The sequence below is a fragment of the Manacus candei genome, unplaced genomic scaffold, assembly GCF_025592945.1.
Source record: "Manacus candei isolate 608988 ecotype Guabito, Panama unplaced genomic scaffold, ASM2559294v1 h1tg000078l, whole genome shotgun sequence".
In the NCBI taxonomy this organism is placed as follows: Eukaryota; Metazoa; Chordata; class Aves; order Passeriformes; family Pipridae; genus Manacus; species Manacus candei.
This window is the reverse complement of record NW_026138126.1, coordinates 3,189,425-3,207,056: the sequence shown is the minus strand read 5'-3', so window position 1 is coordinate 3,207,056 and position 17,632 is coordinate 3,189,425. Positions and strand designations below refer to the sequence as shown.

Here is a 17,632-nt window from a genome sequence, read left to right as displayed (position 1 = left end):
GATTTCCTGAAAATCATATTGCAGCCTTCTATCATCACTCACAAAGCATGCAACACTTTTCCTATTTCTTATTTTAATTACCTCCAGCAAGGATGAAGTCAAACAATGAAGTGAGCAAGATAACAGCTCCAAGATCAGAACCATCACCACGTCCAATCTCACAGACAAAGTCTTACTTCTGAAGTTTCAGAGTGCTTTGGATCGTGACAAATTGACAACAGGTCGAGAAAAAAGCAGAAAAATGAGGAAGCTCACCTGGTTCTGAGTCAGAATTGCCTGTAGAGGGTTCACAGAAGCTTGATGGCATAAAGACATTGTTCTTTGTTACTGCAGTCAAAGAAAAGGAAAAAATTAAGGGAAGTTGTGTATGTTGTTTTTAATTATAAACCTGTTCCCAGATGTATCAAGGCTTCAAATGGAAAATGATTTTTCTAGTAATTTGTTCTATTTTTTTTTTAATTTCTTCTAAACTAAAACAGTATTCTAGCCAAAGGAGTCAACAAGTCATTGTCCTGTGGAAAAAGCTTAAGTGTTTTGAAAAGAGAAAGGAATCTCACCTCTGAACACAGTTGTACTAAAAGATGCAGCATTTGCTCTTTATAATTAAAAGGCAATTCTTTTTCATATTTGCTTCTTTCCTTTAATTCCCTCTTCTCTCTTTTTATTATTGTCTGCCTTAAACATGACACATGTTTCATACAAGTAAAACTTCCCTATTCTGGAGAGAAACATAACCCCACAAAAAAATTAAGAAGTTGGGAGAGTGAAAGATTTTCTGGAAATCAAAGCCATCAAACAATGTCAACAATATTCAAAGAGGCCTTTAGGGAAGCTGCAATTCCAATCCAAGCTGTCACTTCTTGACAACACACATCAGAAAAGAACAAGTGAATCAGGGAATAAATGCCCATATCCAGTCAAGATATGAGAACACCATGCCCATAAAATATCAGCAACTAGATTTTAAATTCCATAGTCACTTCCTTCTTTAACACTAAAAGCAAAATAACCAGGCTTTCACCTTTTAGTCACATCTCCTGAATGTGCTGCATGCAAGAGGAATATTTTTTTACTGTTCTCTCCTTTTGATGAGATGCTTTTCTCATCTCCTTTATTTCAACTAAGACAGTGGAAATAAAGTAGCAAAGTCTCCAAATCTGCCTCAAACACTGACATGTCTTAACTAAAATAATCCTCAACCAAAGCTAAAACCTTCATATTATCTGTGGAGAAGACAGAAATCTTAAGAGATTGTTCCTGTGGGTGAACAAATATGAAACATGACCATTTCTGTGCACAAATTTACCCCAATGATTTCACTGCCCTGACTGTGCACACACACGGGCTGTGATCATTCTCTCTTGTGTTTCAGGGATGCACTAAATCCTCTCCATTTTAAAAAGGATGGGAGAAAAGAGAAAAGCACTAGAACAAGCACAAGCTAAGACTTGGAAGATTTCCTGGCAGCAGAGCAACTAAGAAATTCAAATTTGTTAAGGAGCAACCTGATCACAACAAATCAAAAAAGATTTCTGGTTAATTCTTCAATTTAACAGCACAAGATTAAAAGCTGAAAAGACAAATATATATAAACTTGGAGATAAAAAATATTTTTTAAAAACTATTTCTCAATTTCTTTGGGCTTCACCAAATTTGCTAATGTGGACCACAGAGAAATAGAGAGTACATGGTTGCTGTGGTCTTAAGACAAAGCACAGCAGACAGCACTAAGACTGCTACCATGACTGGAAAAATAAAAGGCCTAAGAAGGAAACCTTGTATATAATATCACAGCAACATTTACCTGACTGAGGAGGGAACTGAGTTAAGGATGAAGTTCTCTCACGTTTTACAGGTGGACAGTAATTTCCATCCTCTCGATCAGATTCTGCAGAAAAAAAGCAGTTAGAGAAAATGCACAATATTCCAACAAGACACATGGTGGTGGCTTTTAATCTTACAGTAAAATCTCTTACCATCTCCATCTTCTGGACTTGATCCATCTGCTGATCTCTGAAATCAGATTACAGTGATGAAACAAAAGTCACATACTGAACATTTCAGTCTCTTTGGATTGATCCAAACGAGTTAATAATCAGTTTGGAGATTTTTGCTTTACTGTCAATGACATACACTCAAGTCAAAGCATTATTTCTATGATTTACATGTAGGCATATTGAGTTCTATTCAGATACTATTAAATACAATTAATTCAAAATATCTCATTTACAAATAAGATTCCTGAAGATTTATATCCAAGCACTAATATCCTTAGGGACTATGTAACAATTATTACAGTTATATTTTCTATACAGTGTAAATCTGAAAATGACAGTTTTCAAATTTGGTTTGATTTTAAAAATATCATAGAAGTTTCAAGCTCAACATAAACATACCTATTATTTGGAAGTTCATTCCAAAGCACTTTCTCTAGTTACTCTAAGTGACATTAGTTCCTTCAAAAAAGTGACAGCACTGGAGGAATGTCTTTGAAAGCACACTCTATAAAGCAGTACAACAGTATTTTCATTGGAATTAGCAATGGATAGTCTCCTAACATCTTCCACAGTACCAGGAACAAAAAAGAAAGCACCACAGGCTGCCAACTATCAAAACATTCAAAAATGTGATGTTTGAACAAAGGTTTTACATCTTTTCTGAGGATTTCTAGTCTCTTTCCTCTTACTTCCTCAGCCAATAGAGTCTCCCTTACTCCTGCAAAATGTAATCCCACGATGCATTCCTTCCACTCTGGAAGGTGACCAGGGCAGCACTAGCACTTTTATGTCATTACAAACCCTTTTTACAATCATAGGAATGTTTAGGTTAGCAAACACCTGTAAGATCACCGAGTCCAATAATCTCCTCAGCACTGCCATGCCCACCACTGAACCATGTCCCCAAGTGCCACATTCACACAAATCCCTGCAGGGATGAGGACTCCAGGGCTGCACAACCCTTTTGGGGAACAGGTATTTCCTAATAGCATAGAATCATAGAATCAGCTGGGTTGGAAGGGACCTCTGAGATCATCAAGTCCAGCCCTTGATCCAACCCCGCTGTGGTTCCCAGCCCATGGCACTGATGCCACATCCAGTCTTATCCTAAAAACCTCCAGGGATGGAGAATCCACCCCTTCCCTGGGCAGCCCATTCCAAGGGCTGAGCACCCTCTCTGGAAAGAAATTCTTCCTAATCTCCAACCTAAACCTGCCCTGGCACAGCTGAAGACCCAGCCCTCTTGTCTTACTGATCATTGCCTGGGAGAAGAGACCAACCCCCCCCCTGGCTCCCCCCTCCTGTCAGGGAGTTGTAGAGAGTGAGGAGGTCTCCCCTGAGCCTCCTCTTCTCCAGGCTGAGCCCCCCCAGCTCCCTCAGCCTCTCCTCACAGCACTTGTGCTCCAGTCCCTTCCCCAGCCTCGTTGCTCTCCTCTGGACCTGCTCCAGCCCCTCCATGTCCTTCCTGAGCTGAGGGTCCAGAACTGGACACAGCACTCCAGGGGTGGCCTCACCAGTGCTGAGTCCAGGGGCAGAATCACTTCCTTGGACCTGTTGGCCACCCTGTTCCTGAGCCAGGCCAGGATCCATTGGCCTTCTTGGCCACCTGGGCACACTCTGGCTCATGCTCAGCTCCCTGTCCATCCACACTCCCAGTTCCCTTCCTGCCTGGCTGCTCTCCAGCCCCTCTGTCCCCAGCCTGTAGCCTAAACCTTCAACTCGAGGTCGTTTCTTCTGGTCCTGTCACTTGTCACCTGGAGGAACAGACCAACACCTGCCTGGCTACACCTTCCTTTCAGAAAGCTCTTGACATACTGGACCTTCTCCCTAGTCCAACACTACCCTTTCATCCCAACCCTGCCCCAGGACATGCAGACAGACACCTGCTCTTCACACAGTCTCACTTCAGAGCTTGCAGCCTGCAGGCAGAACCCTCAGCAGCCCCAAAGGTCCTCCCACACCATGACCCGGCCCCTTGGACACTGAGAGCAGCCAGACACAACAGCACTGGGTAAGTCTGCACAGGACTGACATCTGAGGAGTACCCTGTGCATAAGAATACCAGAAAACACAAAACTTTCTATTTAGCACTGCATATACTTAGAACCCAGACAGTACTGTACTGTCAGTATTTCACTAAATGTTAATAAAACCCCTGTACTTTGCCTATGCAATGAAGAGCTTTTCTGGTTTGTTTTACATTAAGAGTATAGCTACCTCATTAGCATCCCAGTTGATACTTTTGAAACCTTTAGCATAGAGAATGAGAAGCTACTGACACTTCTGGAACACAATCCCCTCCATTCACACACATCTATCAGTGTTAATACTGCATTTGGATCATCCCTGGCTCTTCCTATATAATCAGTGAATTAGTCCACAGTACTAGAAGATGGTCTTATTAGTCATTGCCCTTGTCAACATACATTAGTTCTGCAAAAGATAAGGCTTAAGTGGAAAATCATATAATACCTATTTCAGCAACCAGCATCCAAACTCAGGAAAAAAATCTATTTTGCACAGAAAGTGTTGTCACAGATACCAGCAACTTGTTTCAACTTTTATCAAAAATCCTGAGAGCAAAAGGAAAATGTTTGGTAAAAAATTTGCATGAATGGAACTGCAGATCTCAATATGCAAAAATCCTTAAAAATAAAACAGTGGTTTCCCCTTGAACATCAAAAACTTCTTAAGTTGTTACTAATACGTGTTGTCCTCTCAATGTTCAAATAACAGCCAAAAAAAAAGCCAAACCTGTATAGTACAAGCCTCAGATCATCACATCACTGTAATTTCACTGACACAAGCACAACTAATGTACCACCACATGTTCAGTGGGCATCAAAATCCAAACCCAACTCTGGACCCTACTGAGGGCAAAGCACAGCAGAGCATCTGCTCTGAGTTATTTCCCTGTTTCCTAGTCCAAGAGTTGTGGGAGATGAAAGCTGTGCACCTTTGGACAAACAGGCAGATCCTGTGGGAGTGTGGGGACACACATCTACTGGATAAGCTTCACTTTTGGATGAAGCCACACAATAAAGCAAGTTACCACTGCAGCCAGAATTGCTGCTTCAGAGGAACCTGGGGAGACTAGACAAAAATCAGGGGAATATATCAGGGGTACATATGGATGACACACCTGACAGGCTGGAAAACCAGCAAATTACAGTTAATGACAGTGAACAGCAGTTCAGCCTCTTCAGTTTTAGGCCTCTCTTCCCAGCCTACTCAGTCTGTGTTACAGCAATCCCTGCTTTACACAAGTACAACTGAAACAAAAGGCAGGACCATCTCATCCTGCAAGGAACCACCGAGGTGACTCAACTTCTCTCCATTCAGTGCTTTGAAATTAGATGCTGAAGAGACACTTAAACCAGTAACATCAAAATCCAACCTACAATTTTCTCATTTAAGAGCAGAAGCCACCTTTCACTTACTCTCTCCTCCCCCTGCTTTTAGAAATCCAGCTACAGGAATGTTACAATTATTTCTAAATAGAGCTTCCTACAATTCTGACACACTTCTAATTAAGGAAATTACCTTTATAAATGCTACCAACTGCTTTTTAAAAGTGCCAGTGACCATAATTAACTAGACTACTAACATTACTTCCTCACACAGTTGCTACATCAAACTAAGAGAGAAGAACTTAAAAACTTCAAGAAATTTGTCTGGTTTTGCTTATTCACAATAAATGAACAGAAACAGGGACAGGAAGGGAGAATTTGAGTAAAGTAAAAAAAAAAAGGCCAATGTAATTCAGGGAAAGCTGTAAGAGTACACTTATATATGACTGTATCTCTGGCCACACCGTGTTCAAGTCTTAGCAAAAATATCTGTCTGAGTGTACAAACAATACCAAGTAAACAAGAAATATGTAGTGTCTCTTCTTCAGTCTTAATTCACCCATCTTCCCAGGGCCCTAGGAAGATTGCATGAAAACTTCTGCTCCAGCAGATCAGTACAAGCACACTGAAGATGTGCCAACCTTCTCTGTATTTCAAGATAAGAGATGCTTTCACTCTAAGAAATTGGGATACTTGGAAGAGTGCTTGCCAGTGCACGTGAAGGCCAGTTACATGCCCCTACTGAGCACTGTACAATTCCATAAATTTAACTGAATGGAGTCAAATTCAAGGATGCTGAGACAGTTGTTCTGTACTGCCACGAATTCCTGCATATAATCCCCAACAGCAGTTTTGGTTTTTAAATTTCTTTCAGAACTGGGTTAACTGGAGTAAGATTTTCTGCTAAGAATAAGACCAAGATAACCACTTGCTACAGTTTTCCTGAAAGTCTGGTTAATGCAGTTCTCTTGGACAGTTCTAGTAACACTGCAATCTCAAATGACAGAAAACTGAGATAAAAGTCTGTGACTATGTTGACCAGCTATATTTTAGTCCTCGAAACATTTCATCTTCACAAAAGAATCTGAAACAGAAGGATTTCTGCAGCAGGTCATCAAGCAACAGTCTGAACATGGAAATGTGCCCAACCTACAGCTATTTGCACCTTGTCATGACAATCCATTCAGCACTGGGTTTACTGGAGATGACCCATTTTTGGATTAAAAAAAAAACAAACCCAAACCAACTAGTCAAGAAAAGGGTGCAGGTATTGGGTGGAGCAGCCTTAACAGGCAAAGATCTAGCAAAGAGCACATGCCTAGGATGTGGTGTCACAGTGACCAGTAATACTCCCCTGCACCAAGAAAATATGGCCCACCAACCAGAAAGATTAGGAACACTTAAAATTGCTCTGAAAAACTCTACAGCAGTAGCCATTTAGTCATCTAATCTTCCAGAAAATATTTTGCTGCACCACCAGTAGAAAAATCTTAAATTATGAGCTCTGACAGCTTTTCCAACCGCAAGGTACTGACTTCCTCCCCCATCAAATACTTAAACTCAAAAGTTCTGCTTCAGTATGATTCTTGGTGCTTTTAATCTATTAAGTACCTTACAGGTTGTCATGACAAGCTCCTTTTATATCCAGTGGAAACACAGTATTAACTGCTGGCTTTGTCAAGCTGCAGCATTATGGCTCAGATGGAACAAAGAGCTCTCCTCTAACTGCTTAAAGCAAATCCCACAAATACAGATGCACTTTCTCACTCTTTTAGAGGTGCTCTCATCCTTAGCAAACACACAGTTTACACCCTAAATCTTAAAATACTTGAGGCATCTTCTAGAGTTACACTAGTAAGACCCAAACAGGTCTTACACTAGTGAGACCCAAACAAATCTAATTTCTGCTAATTGGAACAGGGACTTAGAGAGGACTAACACTTGAGATCAAAGAACCAGACAGACAGTGAGCTGCACTGCCTACAACGAACAGTAACGATTCCACTGCGTGGAAGGGACTTTTTCCTCTAATCCCCTCAGCAGCAGAAGGACTTGGTAGGTTGACACTTACCCCTGCCAGTTCTTGTTGAATAGGAGCAAGCTGGGCTTCAGCAGCGGGCCTCAGGGCAGCACTGACTGAGGCCACAGTGGGAGCAGGGTGCTCAGAGTCGCGCTCACCAGCTGGTTCTGCATGACCCACACCATGGTGGAGGGGCTCAACCTCTCCCCGGGGGTCCTCGCCTGAATCCGACAAAGCTTTTTGCTCTGCAGGGGACTGTGAGCAGAAAAGACAACGTCCCTTCAGTGCAAGGCTGCGACATGAGAGAGCAGTTGTCCCACTGAGAGCATCTGCTAACCCCTCTTTAAGTTCTGCTGTTCTCACGGTGTGGCAGGAGGAGCTGCTCGCTGCTGAGACACCAATTAAAACACACAGGAACTATGTAAACAACCTGCTGGCTGACTCAGCCTCCCCTCCCCACAAAAAGCATCATGTGGAGCAAATGCACTTTTTTGAAAGTTAGCCAAAATCATCTGTGTCCCCGGCAAAGAACACTTTGCCAGCCACAGGGCTGCTGGAGTTTAACTCCTTCTCTTGAACACTTAAAGACAGCTGATAGCTTTTACCCCCAGATTCAGACATAAAAATTAAATAGACAATTACTGTGAATAACTGTCCTTCACTGCTTCTTCAGCTCACGTTTCAGGGAGGTGAGGTTGGTTACAAAACTCTCCACAGAAATGATTTTAACATTCACACAAGACAGGTGATCCTTTCAGATTCACGTGATGGTGAATTATCCAAAAAGCAACATCAATGCTTTCTTTCATAAATTAAGAAGTCTGCACATCTCTTTCAAGGAGGGAGGTGACAGGATAACTAGTGCAACCCTAATGCAGTTTGGTATTTGCTGAACTGCCACAGACTTGTCATTTCTTCACATCATTTAACGCTGCACATCTCCGCTTGTAGAACAAAAATCAAGCATTACCACATTCTGCACACATCTGAAGAGTAAAAAACTTATGGGCTTTGAGCCCAAACAACTGTATTGTAATTAAGGACTAAATTATAGTTGATGGATAACATGCAAGTCAAGGATGTGCTCCCAGCTGAGATCTGTGGGCCAAGCTTCCCAATGTCTTATGATAAAATATCTAAAGAATCAAGCAGTAAGACAGAGATGAACACAACCTTGGCTTGTTCACAGAAAACACTTGGTAGAACGAAGAGAGATTAAAAATGCCAGGGCCATGCAGGAGAGTAAACAGAAGCCTCAAAAATAAACAGCAGCGTTTACATCTTAAGGGCCCCAAGTTCTCCCAGTAAGATTTGGCCTGTTCTCATAACAGAAACAACTACTAAAAGCCTGCAATACATAAAATTTTATCTTGCAAGAAATTACTACAATTAAGGCTGAAAATAGTCGAAATATATTTACTGGGGTAATACTATGTCAGGTAAAAGTTGGGGATGCTGGGCTTTTGTACTATCAAAATTTTCTGGTTTTAATATTTAGTTGTTACTAACAGATCCAAACATTAACTTAAAACCCCACAGAATGAGAGGAGTTAAAGAAACATTTTGTTTGTCACCAAAAATTTAATCAAGTCTAGCACTCTAACAACCTTCCTTACCTCTTTTGCTGGGGAGAACAGCAGGAAAAGGCTACCTGGAGCTGGCCCCAGCACTTACAACATAGGTATGTTAGTCACAGAGAAAGACAATAAGTAAACACCTCAGTTCTCCACTTGATGCTTAAAACCCATTACTCCTAATCCCTTTTGAAGCAAAGCCTCATTGTTGAGGCCAAGGGCACTCCACAGGCCACTCAAACTGTCTTCTTCCCCTTCATGGGGAGACAGCCATAAAAAAAGCACAAGAATAAAGTCACAAGTTACCTGCATCACACTCACCACAAAAGCAATTATAAAGCAGCAGCACTGAAGAGCTGATATTTCTCATGGCTTAAAATGCACATGTCCTTTGGTTCTCTCTCTGCTACCCCAAATCATCCAACACAGCCCTTTCCCCCACAGCTCCTCAATCCTGCCCAGCCTCCTCTGGTCACCTGCAGGCCCACCTTGCCTGAGCAGAGCCAGCCTCTGCCAGGGAGCAAGTCAGGCAGGTTTCTAGTTTTCTGGAAACATCTACAATGGTTTTAACATTTAAACCCCCATCACTTTGTCACTAGTTACCAGACTCTCCAAGTATTAGGCTTGGGGATCCATCGAGCCACAGCAGAACCACGTGCACTCGGCTCCTGGGCCAAGAGCTGCTCATTGCAGCATTGACACCCCCCACACCCTACCCCTGCAGCACTGACACCCCCCAACCCCTGCCCCTGCAGTACTGACACCCCCCACACCCTGCCCCTGCAGCACTGACACCCCCATACCCTGTCCCTGCAGCACAGACACCCCCACACCCTGTCCCTGCAGCACAGACACCCCCACACCCTGTCCCTGCAGCACTGACACCCCCCACACCCTGTCCCTGCAGCACTGACACCCCCACCCCCTGCCCAGTTCCCCAGGGACAGAGCCTGTCCCTGCAGCACTGACACCCCCCATACCCCCCATACCCTACCCAGCTCCCCAGGGACAGAGCCTGTCCCTGCAGCACTGACACCCCCATACCCTGTCCCTGCAGCACTGACACCCCCACACCCTGTCCCTGCAGCACTGACACCCCCACACCCTGTCCCTGCAGCACTGACACCCCCACACCCTGTCCCTGCAGCACTGACACCCCCACCCCCTGCCCAGCTGGCACAGCCACTGAGACAACCCTGCCATTAACAGCCTGTGAAGAACCCAAGCAGGGTTGGGGCACCCTAAAAGCCACAGTGCTGAAAAGCTGAGAAGGGTACTAGGAAATGGGGATGAATCCAAGGATTTGACAGGGATGGGAATGAATTCTGCTCCTTGTCAGGAGCCAGAATGATCCTCAGGATGAGCCAACCATCACCAGAGGTCTGGAGGCAGCAGGGATTAGGGAACTGCAGACAGCCAGACTGAGGCTGGAGATTACCAAAAAGATTCAGTGCTCATAAGAGGCAAAATAATGCCTAGAGAGAGGGTGTGGAAGTGTTTCCACATAAAAATAGCTAAAAACCTTATTATTCTTCAGCCATAATACACAGAATTTGGAGTAAAAAGGAGCAGGCATATAACTGTGAAATCATAAGTGGCATGTAAGGTGCCAATGCAGTGACTGCCACAGAGCAAGAGCTGGAAGGATCTCGTTAAACTTTGCTATTACAGGCTCAAAAGAAGTCCTGTCCAAAACTAAAGGGGACAAGAAGCCCATCCTGCTAAACTTCCTGTCAGAAGATGCCATGGATCCCAGTAGCTCCACATACACATTCAGCAAGCAACTGGAGAAATTAGAAGAAAGAGAAAAAAAAAAAAGGAAAAAAAAAAGAGCCTTCCCAGAAATTTACACTGAGTTTTAGCTACAGATCAGAAAATTGCTAATAATGCAAGAAGAGGCGAGAACATTCAACACACACTTGTGCTAGACACTTAAATGTGGAAATGACAAATTATTCTGCAAGTAATTTATATCAGTTTAGAACACCTAAAAGTGGGCTAAACATCTAAGAGATTTTAATAACAGTAATTAGTGACAAGTATTTTAAAAAGTAAAATAAATATAACTCTGATTCCTATCCTGAGCAAGGTTGGAATATATGCTTCAAGACCCACAAAAGAAATAAACCAGAAATAACAATTATTGCCAATCATCACTTTTACACCAAAAAAAATCTGAAGCCAAGATGAGATTTCATGGCCACGTCAATACATAAAATTATATTAGAAAAAATATATCAAACTAATAAAAAACTATTGCAAGTTTCAGAATTTTGTGAATACTATTTAAGAGTGTTTAGTTGGTTTAAGTCATGGAAGACAAAATCAACAAAGGACTCATGGATTTGTCAAAACAGAACTACTCCAGGCAGAAGTTCATTAAGCTGTTCTCAAGAAAGCATATTCATGGGAAATTGCAAACTCCTAAAATTAATTGTAGTCTTCAGTCACACATGCTATTGAAAGGGTTTCCTAATCTCCTAACTTCATGAATTCTGATCTAAGTTCTTGTTTGAAGTTCTTTGTACCTGGTGAACATTCACTCTCTTCATTTTTGCTGTAATGTTTTGTCTGAGATGTGTCTCCTTCCTGGAGCCTCCTCTTCTCTATAGGAAACACCCCTTATAAAGTACAGCTCTAGGGATAACTTGGCAAAAATCTGATCCTGTCTCCTAAAGACTAAGGCAAAGATCAACAGAGAGATGAATAATGTTAGGAAGCCATCAACACAAACTCACCTTGCTCAGCCAGATCAAACAAAATCTATTTTATTAAAACTAAAAATAATCCGCTCAGACTAAATACATTCAAGTCTATTCAGAGATTTGGCTTTCTCTGCCTTGCAGAAAATAAGGAGAGACATGAAGGAATACTTAAAAGCTAAGATTCATATGATGCTACAACCTCCAAATATAGGCAAGCAAATAAAATGCATTTTCAATAAAGACTGGCATAAGAACTCTTGGATCAGCTTCTCCTTCCATTTCTAAATTGTGCTATTTGCAACTCCTTTCCTCATTTTCCTCACCCTGGTCTATCCAATGGCCTAAAAAGCCTACTCTCAGTATATCTTTTCACCCTTTTGACCTGCTCAGAGCCAAAGACCTCTGGCTGGTATCCTCAACTGCCTCTGACATTATCAACCTCTATATTCCTCCCAGTTTCACCTTGCACAACTGTCTCTCCAAATACATTCATGACCATTATTTCAAGAGCAGCAATGTATTCACAATTATGAACTCTTAGGCACCAATTTTAACTCCTTAAGTATGCTGTTGACTTACAACATTGTTCAAACAGGTGTCCCTACCCAAGTCTCCTGGCAGCTGTGCAAAGGATGCTGAGAGAGCCTGGCCAAGGGAAGGTTTTGTCTCTCCATACACAAGTTACTTCATCCACAGTTCTCTCTCTGCCACCACCCTAAACCTACAAGTCATGCCTACAGCATGACCAATACTTTCTAGTCATTGACCTCCTCAAACCACCAAAATCAAGCACTTCCCAATAATACCACATCAAACCAAGACTTCAACTAATCCCTACTTTACACATCATCCTAATTTATTTTTTTTAACTCGTGGTTTTGCTTTCCAGACTACCTGCAAATGCCATCTTTCTCATCACCTAAATCACTTTTACAACTCCACACCTACTTTTAAAACTGATGACAGCTAGAACAACTTAACAACATAAACCCTTATTCACTCCAGAACCTTTAGCACCCAGATGCCAGTTACCCCTTCAACTCTTTGCACCACTTCAGAATGGAACATGACCCAAGCATCATGTAACTTATCTTCCTTCAGAGTCATCCCTAAAAGCTCAGCACTATCAATTCACCTACAGAAAGCAGTACACTGACCAAAACTAGTCATAAAACAAGTTGTTCTTTTTCCTATAAAGTGTTCTTTTCTATATTCTACCATTATCCCAACCCAGGCTGGCAAAGGGAAGAGGACAAGGTGCAAGCTACACCACAGACAATGGCTTGTTTCCAAGTACAAAAACTTTTTAAATCACAGTTGCACATCTACCTGTTGTTGTACTTGAGACTAGGGAGGTCATGATCATCCTAACATGATGAGAATCAGTAATGGCCAGAAGATCACCACACTTGCAGAACAAAGGACATTATTACAAAAGCATTTTTGGACAAAGTGTTTCTTTACAACACTACTGTGTTAAATCTGTTTGAGCTATTATACCTGCTAAAAAATGTGTAAATCCAAAAACCCAGAATGCTTTCACCTCAGAAATGCATGTTAAAAGTTAACTTCAGAAAATATCTTCAAGCAACCTATGGCCAGAAATTTGTCATGAAATGGTTTTATGGCAAAACTAAAATTAGTTTCAGAGTAGAAACACAAGTCAAACAAGTGTCTAACATTCATCACAGAATAAGCTGTATCCATCAACTGAAATATTTAATTCAAAAAGTGTTATGCAAAGCACAGCATAGCTCATGAATAAGTTATTGGGATAGACAATGGAATAACAGAAATACTCTGTGCCTAACACAGTGAGGTTTGGACTTTGTTGTTTTCAGATCTTAACAGTTTGAGTCCTCCTAAGCTGATGCAATTTTCCAACCAGCATCAGCATTAGAAACTCTGCCTGTCAGAAACAGGAACAGCAGTGCTAACACTCAGATATCTGTGAGACTATCTCTATTTCACACATTGTAAAAACAGTTCTCAGCGTGTTAAGGAGATACGAAAATCACAAAAATGGAGACTCACTCAAATGTAGAAACAGCCAACTTGACATCCACCATTAATTGATATCTATAATGAAAATGACAACAGAGAGACTAATCCTCTCTTTAACTGCAAAAGAAAACAACTCAAACCTCCTTACTGAACAAAAAATTTAGAGGCAGCATTATGAACACCACGCATTTTTTGTCCCCTCTAAATCAACAAGACAAACTGCAAGTTCTAAAGTTCTATTAAACCACCCCGACACAACTAGAGATCATTTCCTCTGGTCCTGCCCCTTGTCCTCTGGGAGCAGAGCCTGACCCCCACCTGGTTGCACTCCTGCTGCTCCAGCCCCTTCCCCAGCTCTGTTCCCTTCCCTGGACACGCTCCAGCCCCTCAAAGTCTTTCTTGTCATGAGAGGCCAAAAACTGACCCCAGGATTTGAGGTGGTGCCTCAGCAGTGCCAGCACAGGGGACAGTCACTGCCCTGGCCCTGCTGGACACACTGTTGTTGGCACAAGCCAGGTGCCAGTGGCCTTCTTGGCCACCTGGGCACACCTGGGCTCATGTTCAGCCACTGTTGACCAGCACCCTCAGGTCTTTCTCTGCTGCACAGTCTTCCAGCCACTCTGCCCCAGACCTGGAGTGTTCCACTGGGTTGGTGTGACCCAAATATCTGATACCTTACAAGTACAAACTTAAGTAGAGATTTCTAGAAAAATAATGTTGTTTAACTTAATAGTAGACAGTTACCTACCTAGACAGTTACTTTCAGAAAAGGCAGTAAGACCACTGAATTATATCAACCCAGCTGTAATACTGAGAGAGTCTGCAGACTCTGCAAAAAAATAATTCTGCTCAGGATGTCCTGGTTCACGTGGAAGAGCACTAGGCAAACATCTTAGCAACCCTCATACTGAATACACACATACAACTGAACACACAATGCAATGCTTTTCCTCACCCCCAGTGAGGACTGTCACACTGCTGTGTCAGCACTGAAAAGCCTCCATGAACACTTCTGCTAACAGAAAAAAAGTGACTTGACAGACTAAATTAAAATTGCAATTTACATAGAGAAATTGCATATTCAAGAAGTGTGTTTTTTGACAATTATTTTGAAGTTACTTTGGCATTTTCTTCAAAACATTGCTCTAGGAAAAAGTCCTTTGTTCAAAGAATTTCCTTGTTAACTTTAATAAGGATAGTCTGTTGTGGCAGGCAATGCACTTAACCAGGCACCTTTTACAGAAATACTAATGGAGTTAACTGTTAATGGGAACATTTAGCTATTATGTCTTTCTGAAAATACAGTGAAAGGTCTCAACCAGTGTGTAACCTGAGACACCTTTCCTTGATTAAGTTGATCAAAGCTGGCCTGAATGCTAGGTTTATCCATACACCAAAAACCAGCTACTGGCAAAAGCTTTATTTAATCAAACTGCAAGAAGCACAGCACTGATGCTTCTACCACTCCTTCTCTCCAGTGTCAAATACACACAGTAGAAGCTATTAAAATTATTAATCACTCTCCCTTCCCCCCTTTAAGAAAATCCTACATCTCCATACAATACACACTTTAACATGAGCATTTGTGCCTGTTACTACTTTGAAAATTGGCAACTAACTGACAGATGCCAGACTCTTCCTGACCTGCTTCAAGGAACAAGCCTTATTCCCCAGCCAATCTAGACCTTATTCCATGTCCAGAGTGACCATGGTTTGCCCCTTGATAGCACCACCACTACTTGGCATTGAGATTAATTTCTAACTCCTCTCAAACCCCTGTAACCTCCAAGGTGCTTGGGAACCCCCAGGGCTGGACACACACAGCCCCTTCACCCCACAGCTCTGGCTGTGCCCGGGCACAGGTTGGCCTGAACCCAGCTACTGGCTCAGCACCACCACAGTGCTCAGAATTCTCAGCAGCTGGGAAGACAGAGATCTCTCTCTCCCTGGATCCTCTCTGCCAGTCCAAAAAATACATTAAGCCTTTAACTAATATATTTTTTATGAATATTTTCTTGAGATCTATCAGAGTACAACAGATCTGTCTCACAGCTTGATGCAGCAGCTTGCACAGCCTAAGGCATGGATTGTGCAGGCCCCTGGAGATGTGCACTCTGTGCAGAACCAAAGGTACAACGTGGAGGAACTTGAGAGCACAAGAACTGTCATCTTGGCATGTAAGGACCAGGCCAACAAAAAAGGACACAGGACCACATCACTCACTCTGCCTGAGTTGCACACTGCTATGCTCACTGCTTCCAGACTGACCATGGAGGCACTGCCAGGGTAAAGACACCTGGGGACAACACTCACCATGATGAGCCTCAGAAGGGACTTCAGCAACAGCCTAAGCAACAGTGATCTAAATATGATCTAAATGGAGAGTGCAAACACCAGCACTCCCTTCACTCCCAAGCACATGCAAACAATTGCTGTAAAAGATCTAACTGAAAGGACATCTCAAAGTACTTACTCTCAGGTAGATTTAATTTGATTAGCTAATATTAGGAGAGCAGATTTAAATCCTTCCCAAGCTGAGAAAAGATTTCAAGCTCTGATGATGAATATGCCTACTGAACCTGTGAGAAAGCACTTGTTCCAAACCAAAGAAAAGCTATCAACTGAAAAATGGTTCAGTATTTCAACTCAAACATTTTCTGACTGCACAGATAACATAATCCAGTGATCCAACAGAACGTGCATCGTGTGTACACAGTTACACTTCTCTGGGTTCCCACCATCTTCAAGTGAAACAATGGTAACCTTGATTTTTCCTGCCCCCCAAATCTTAATAGCTTTTACTATTAACCAGGAAGAATTAAATACATCAGCATATCGAGATGAGGGACCAGGATTGCCATTTCCCAAGGTAACTAACACTTTACAGCTTGCTAACCAAAGATATGAGAGACATTTAAATGTGCTGAGGTGAAAAACGATAATCTAGACCAGTTTGCTTTGCTTTGTCTTAACATGATTATCAGATAAAGAAACTTTCTAGATTTCTCATGCAACTCAACTGTCAGTGTTCCTTTGCCAGAGGTTCAAGATACACCTTCACAGATACTTTTTCTCCCAGACTGGTCCATTTTCTGTCTGAGGAGCTACCTGTATTGTGCTACCATCACACATCTTCCCACTTTTAGCCTTTCAGTACCTCCTTGCCCCATGCCCCTTAATAATGTTAATGCTCTATTATCCATCTTCAACTTCACAGACAAAGGGCTGATCACCATGGAAGGAGTCAAGGCCAAGAACAAAATAAATAAAAAACCATATCAACATCTCCTTACCTTCTGTGCTTTATCCTTCTGAAATACAAAGACAGGTGGAGCAATGGCAGGTTTTTCTGTAAAAAGAGAAATCATTGGGGTTTTTTCCAACCACATTCATTAGTAACTAATATGAAAATGTTAAGTTCTGTGATGCCTTTACCAACAATGAAACCTTAAGCCAGTTAAATCTCAGTTACACATACTGTTTCCACCAGTTCCTGGTAACATATAAGGAAAAAGGAGTGTTTTAAGGAGAACAACACAATCAATATCTGAAAACTATTTGTCTTTCCCCACCAGATGTCTTTCCAACTAGTACTTGCACTGTACTTCAGTGCCTCAGGAGGAACAGACCCTTTGCTGCAGTAGTTCAGTAGCTGAACACAGGTTTTTCCTTCCCCATCATCCCACATGAATGAAAAGGGAGTTTGCTGTACACCCCCACATATCCCTTCCTTAAAGGTCACCTAACTGACACTTGATTACACTTATATTTCATTATCATTGAAAGGTCTAGAGAGGTCTTAAATCAACATTTGCAGGTCTAAAACCAGATATTCCATGCATATTATTACAGAGGGACCAGTCTTTTCTGTATAATTTAAGGGCACATCTGCTTTCTCCTTAAAGCTCTGAATCAAGTATTAGCAGGACATTATTTTCTAAATAAGCACACTGGCATTTAGTTTGCAAAAACAGAATTAATT

The 17,632-nt window shown here is 42.0% G+C and overlaps 1 protein-coding gene across 3 annotated transcripts in view; it reads right to left on the bottom strand.

Moving 5' to 3' along the window:
• The window catches only part of RANBP3 (RAN binding protein 3), a 46,497-nt gene that overhangs the window by 17,454 nt on the left and 11,411 nt on the right, over positions 1-17,632 (bottom strand). Inside the window, exons 2-7 of one of the 3 annotated variants that reach the window (XM_051810664.1) lie at positions 16,944-16,999; positions 11,470-11,620; positions 7,419-7,622; positions 1,977-2,013; positions 1,805-1,888; positions 256-327 (exon numbers count right to left, since the gene is read on the bottom strand). In XM_051810664.1, coding sequence (XP_051666624.1) covers positions 256-327; positions 1,805-1,888; positions 1,977-2,013; positions 7,419-7,622; positions 11,470-11,493 — 421 coding nt within the window. In that variant the 5' untranslated portion in view covers positions 11,494-11,620; positions 16,944-16,999. The remainder of the gene's footprint in view (positions 1-255; positions 328-1,804; positions 1,889-1,976; positions 2,014-7,418; positions 7,623-11,469; positions 11,621-16,943; positions 17,000-17,632) is intronic. The other 2 variants (XM_051810663.1, XM_051810665.1) reach the window with 2 other exon arrangements.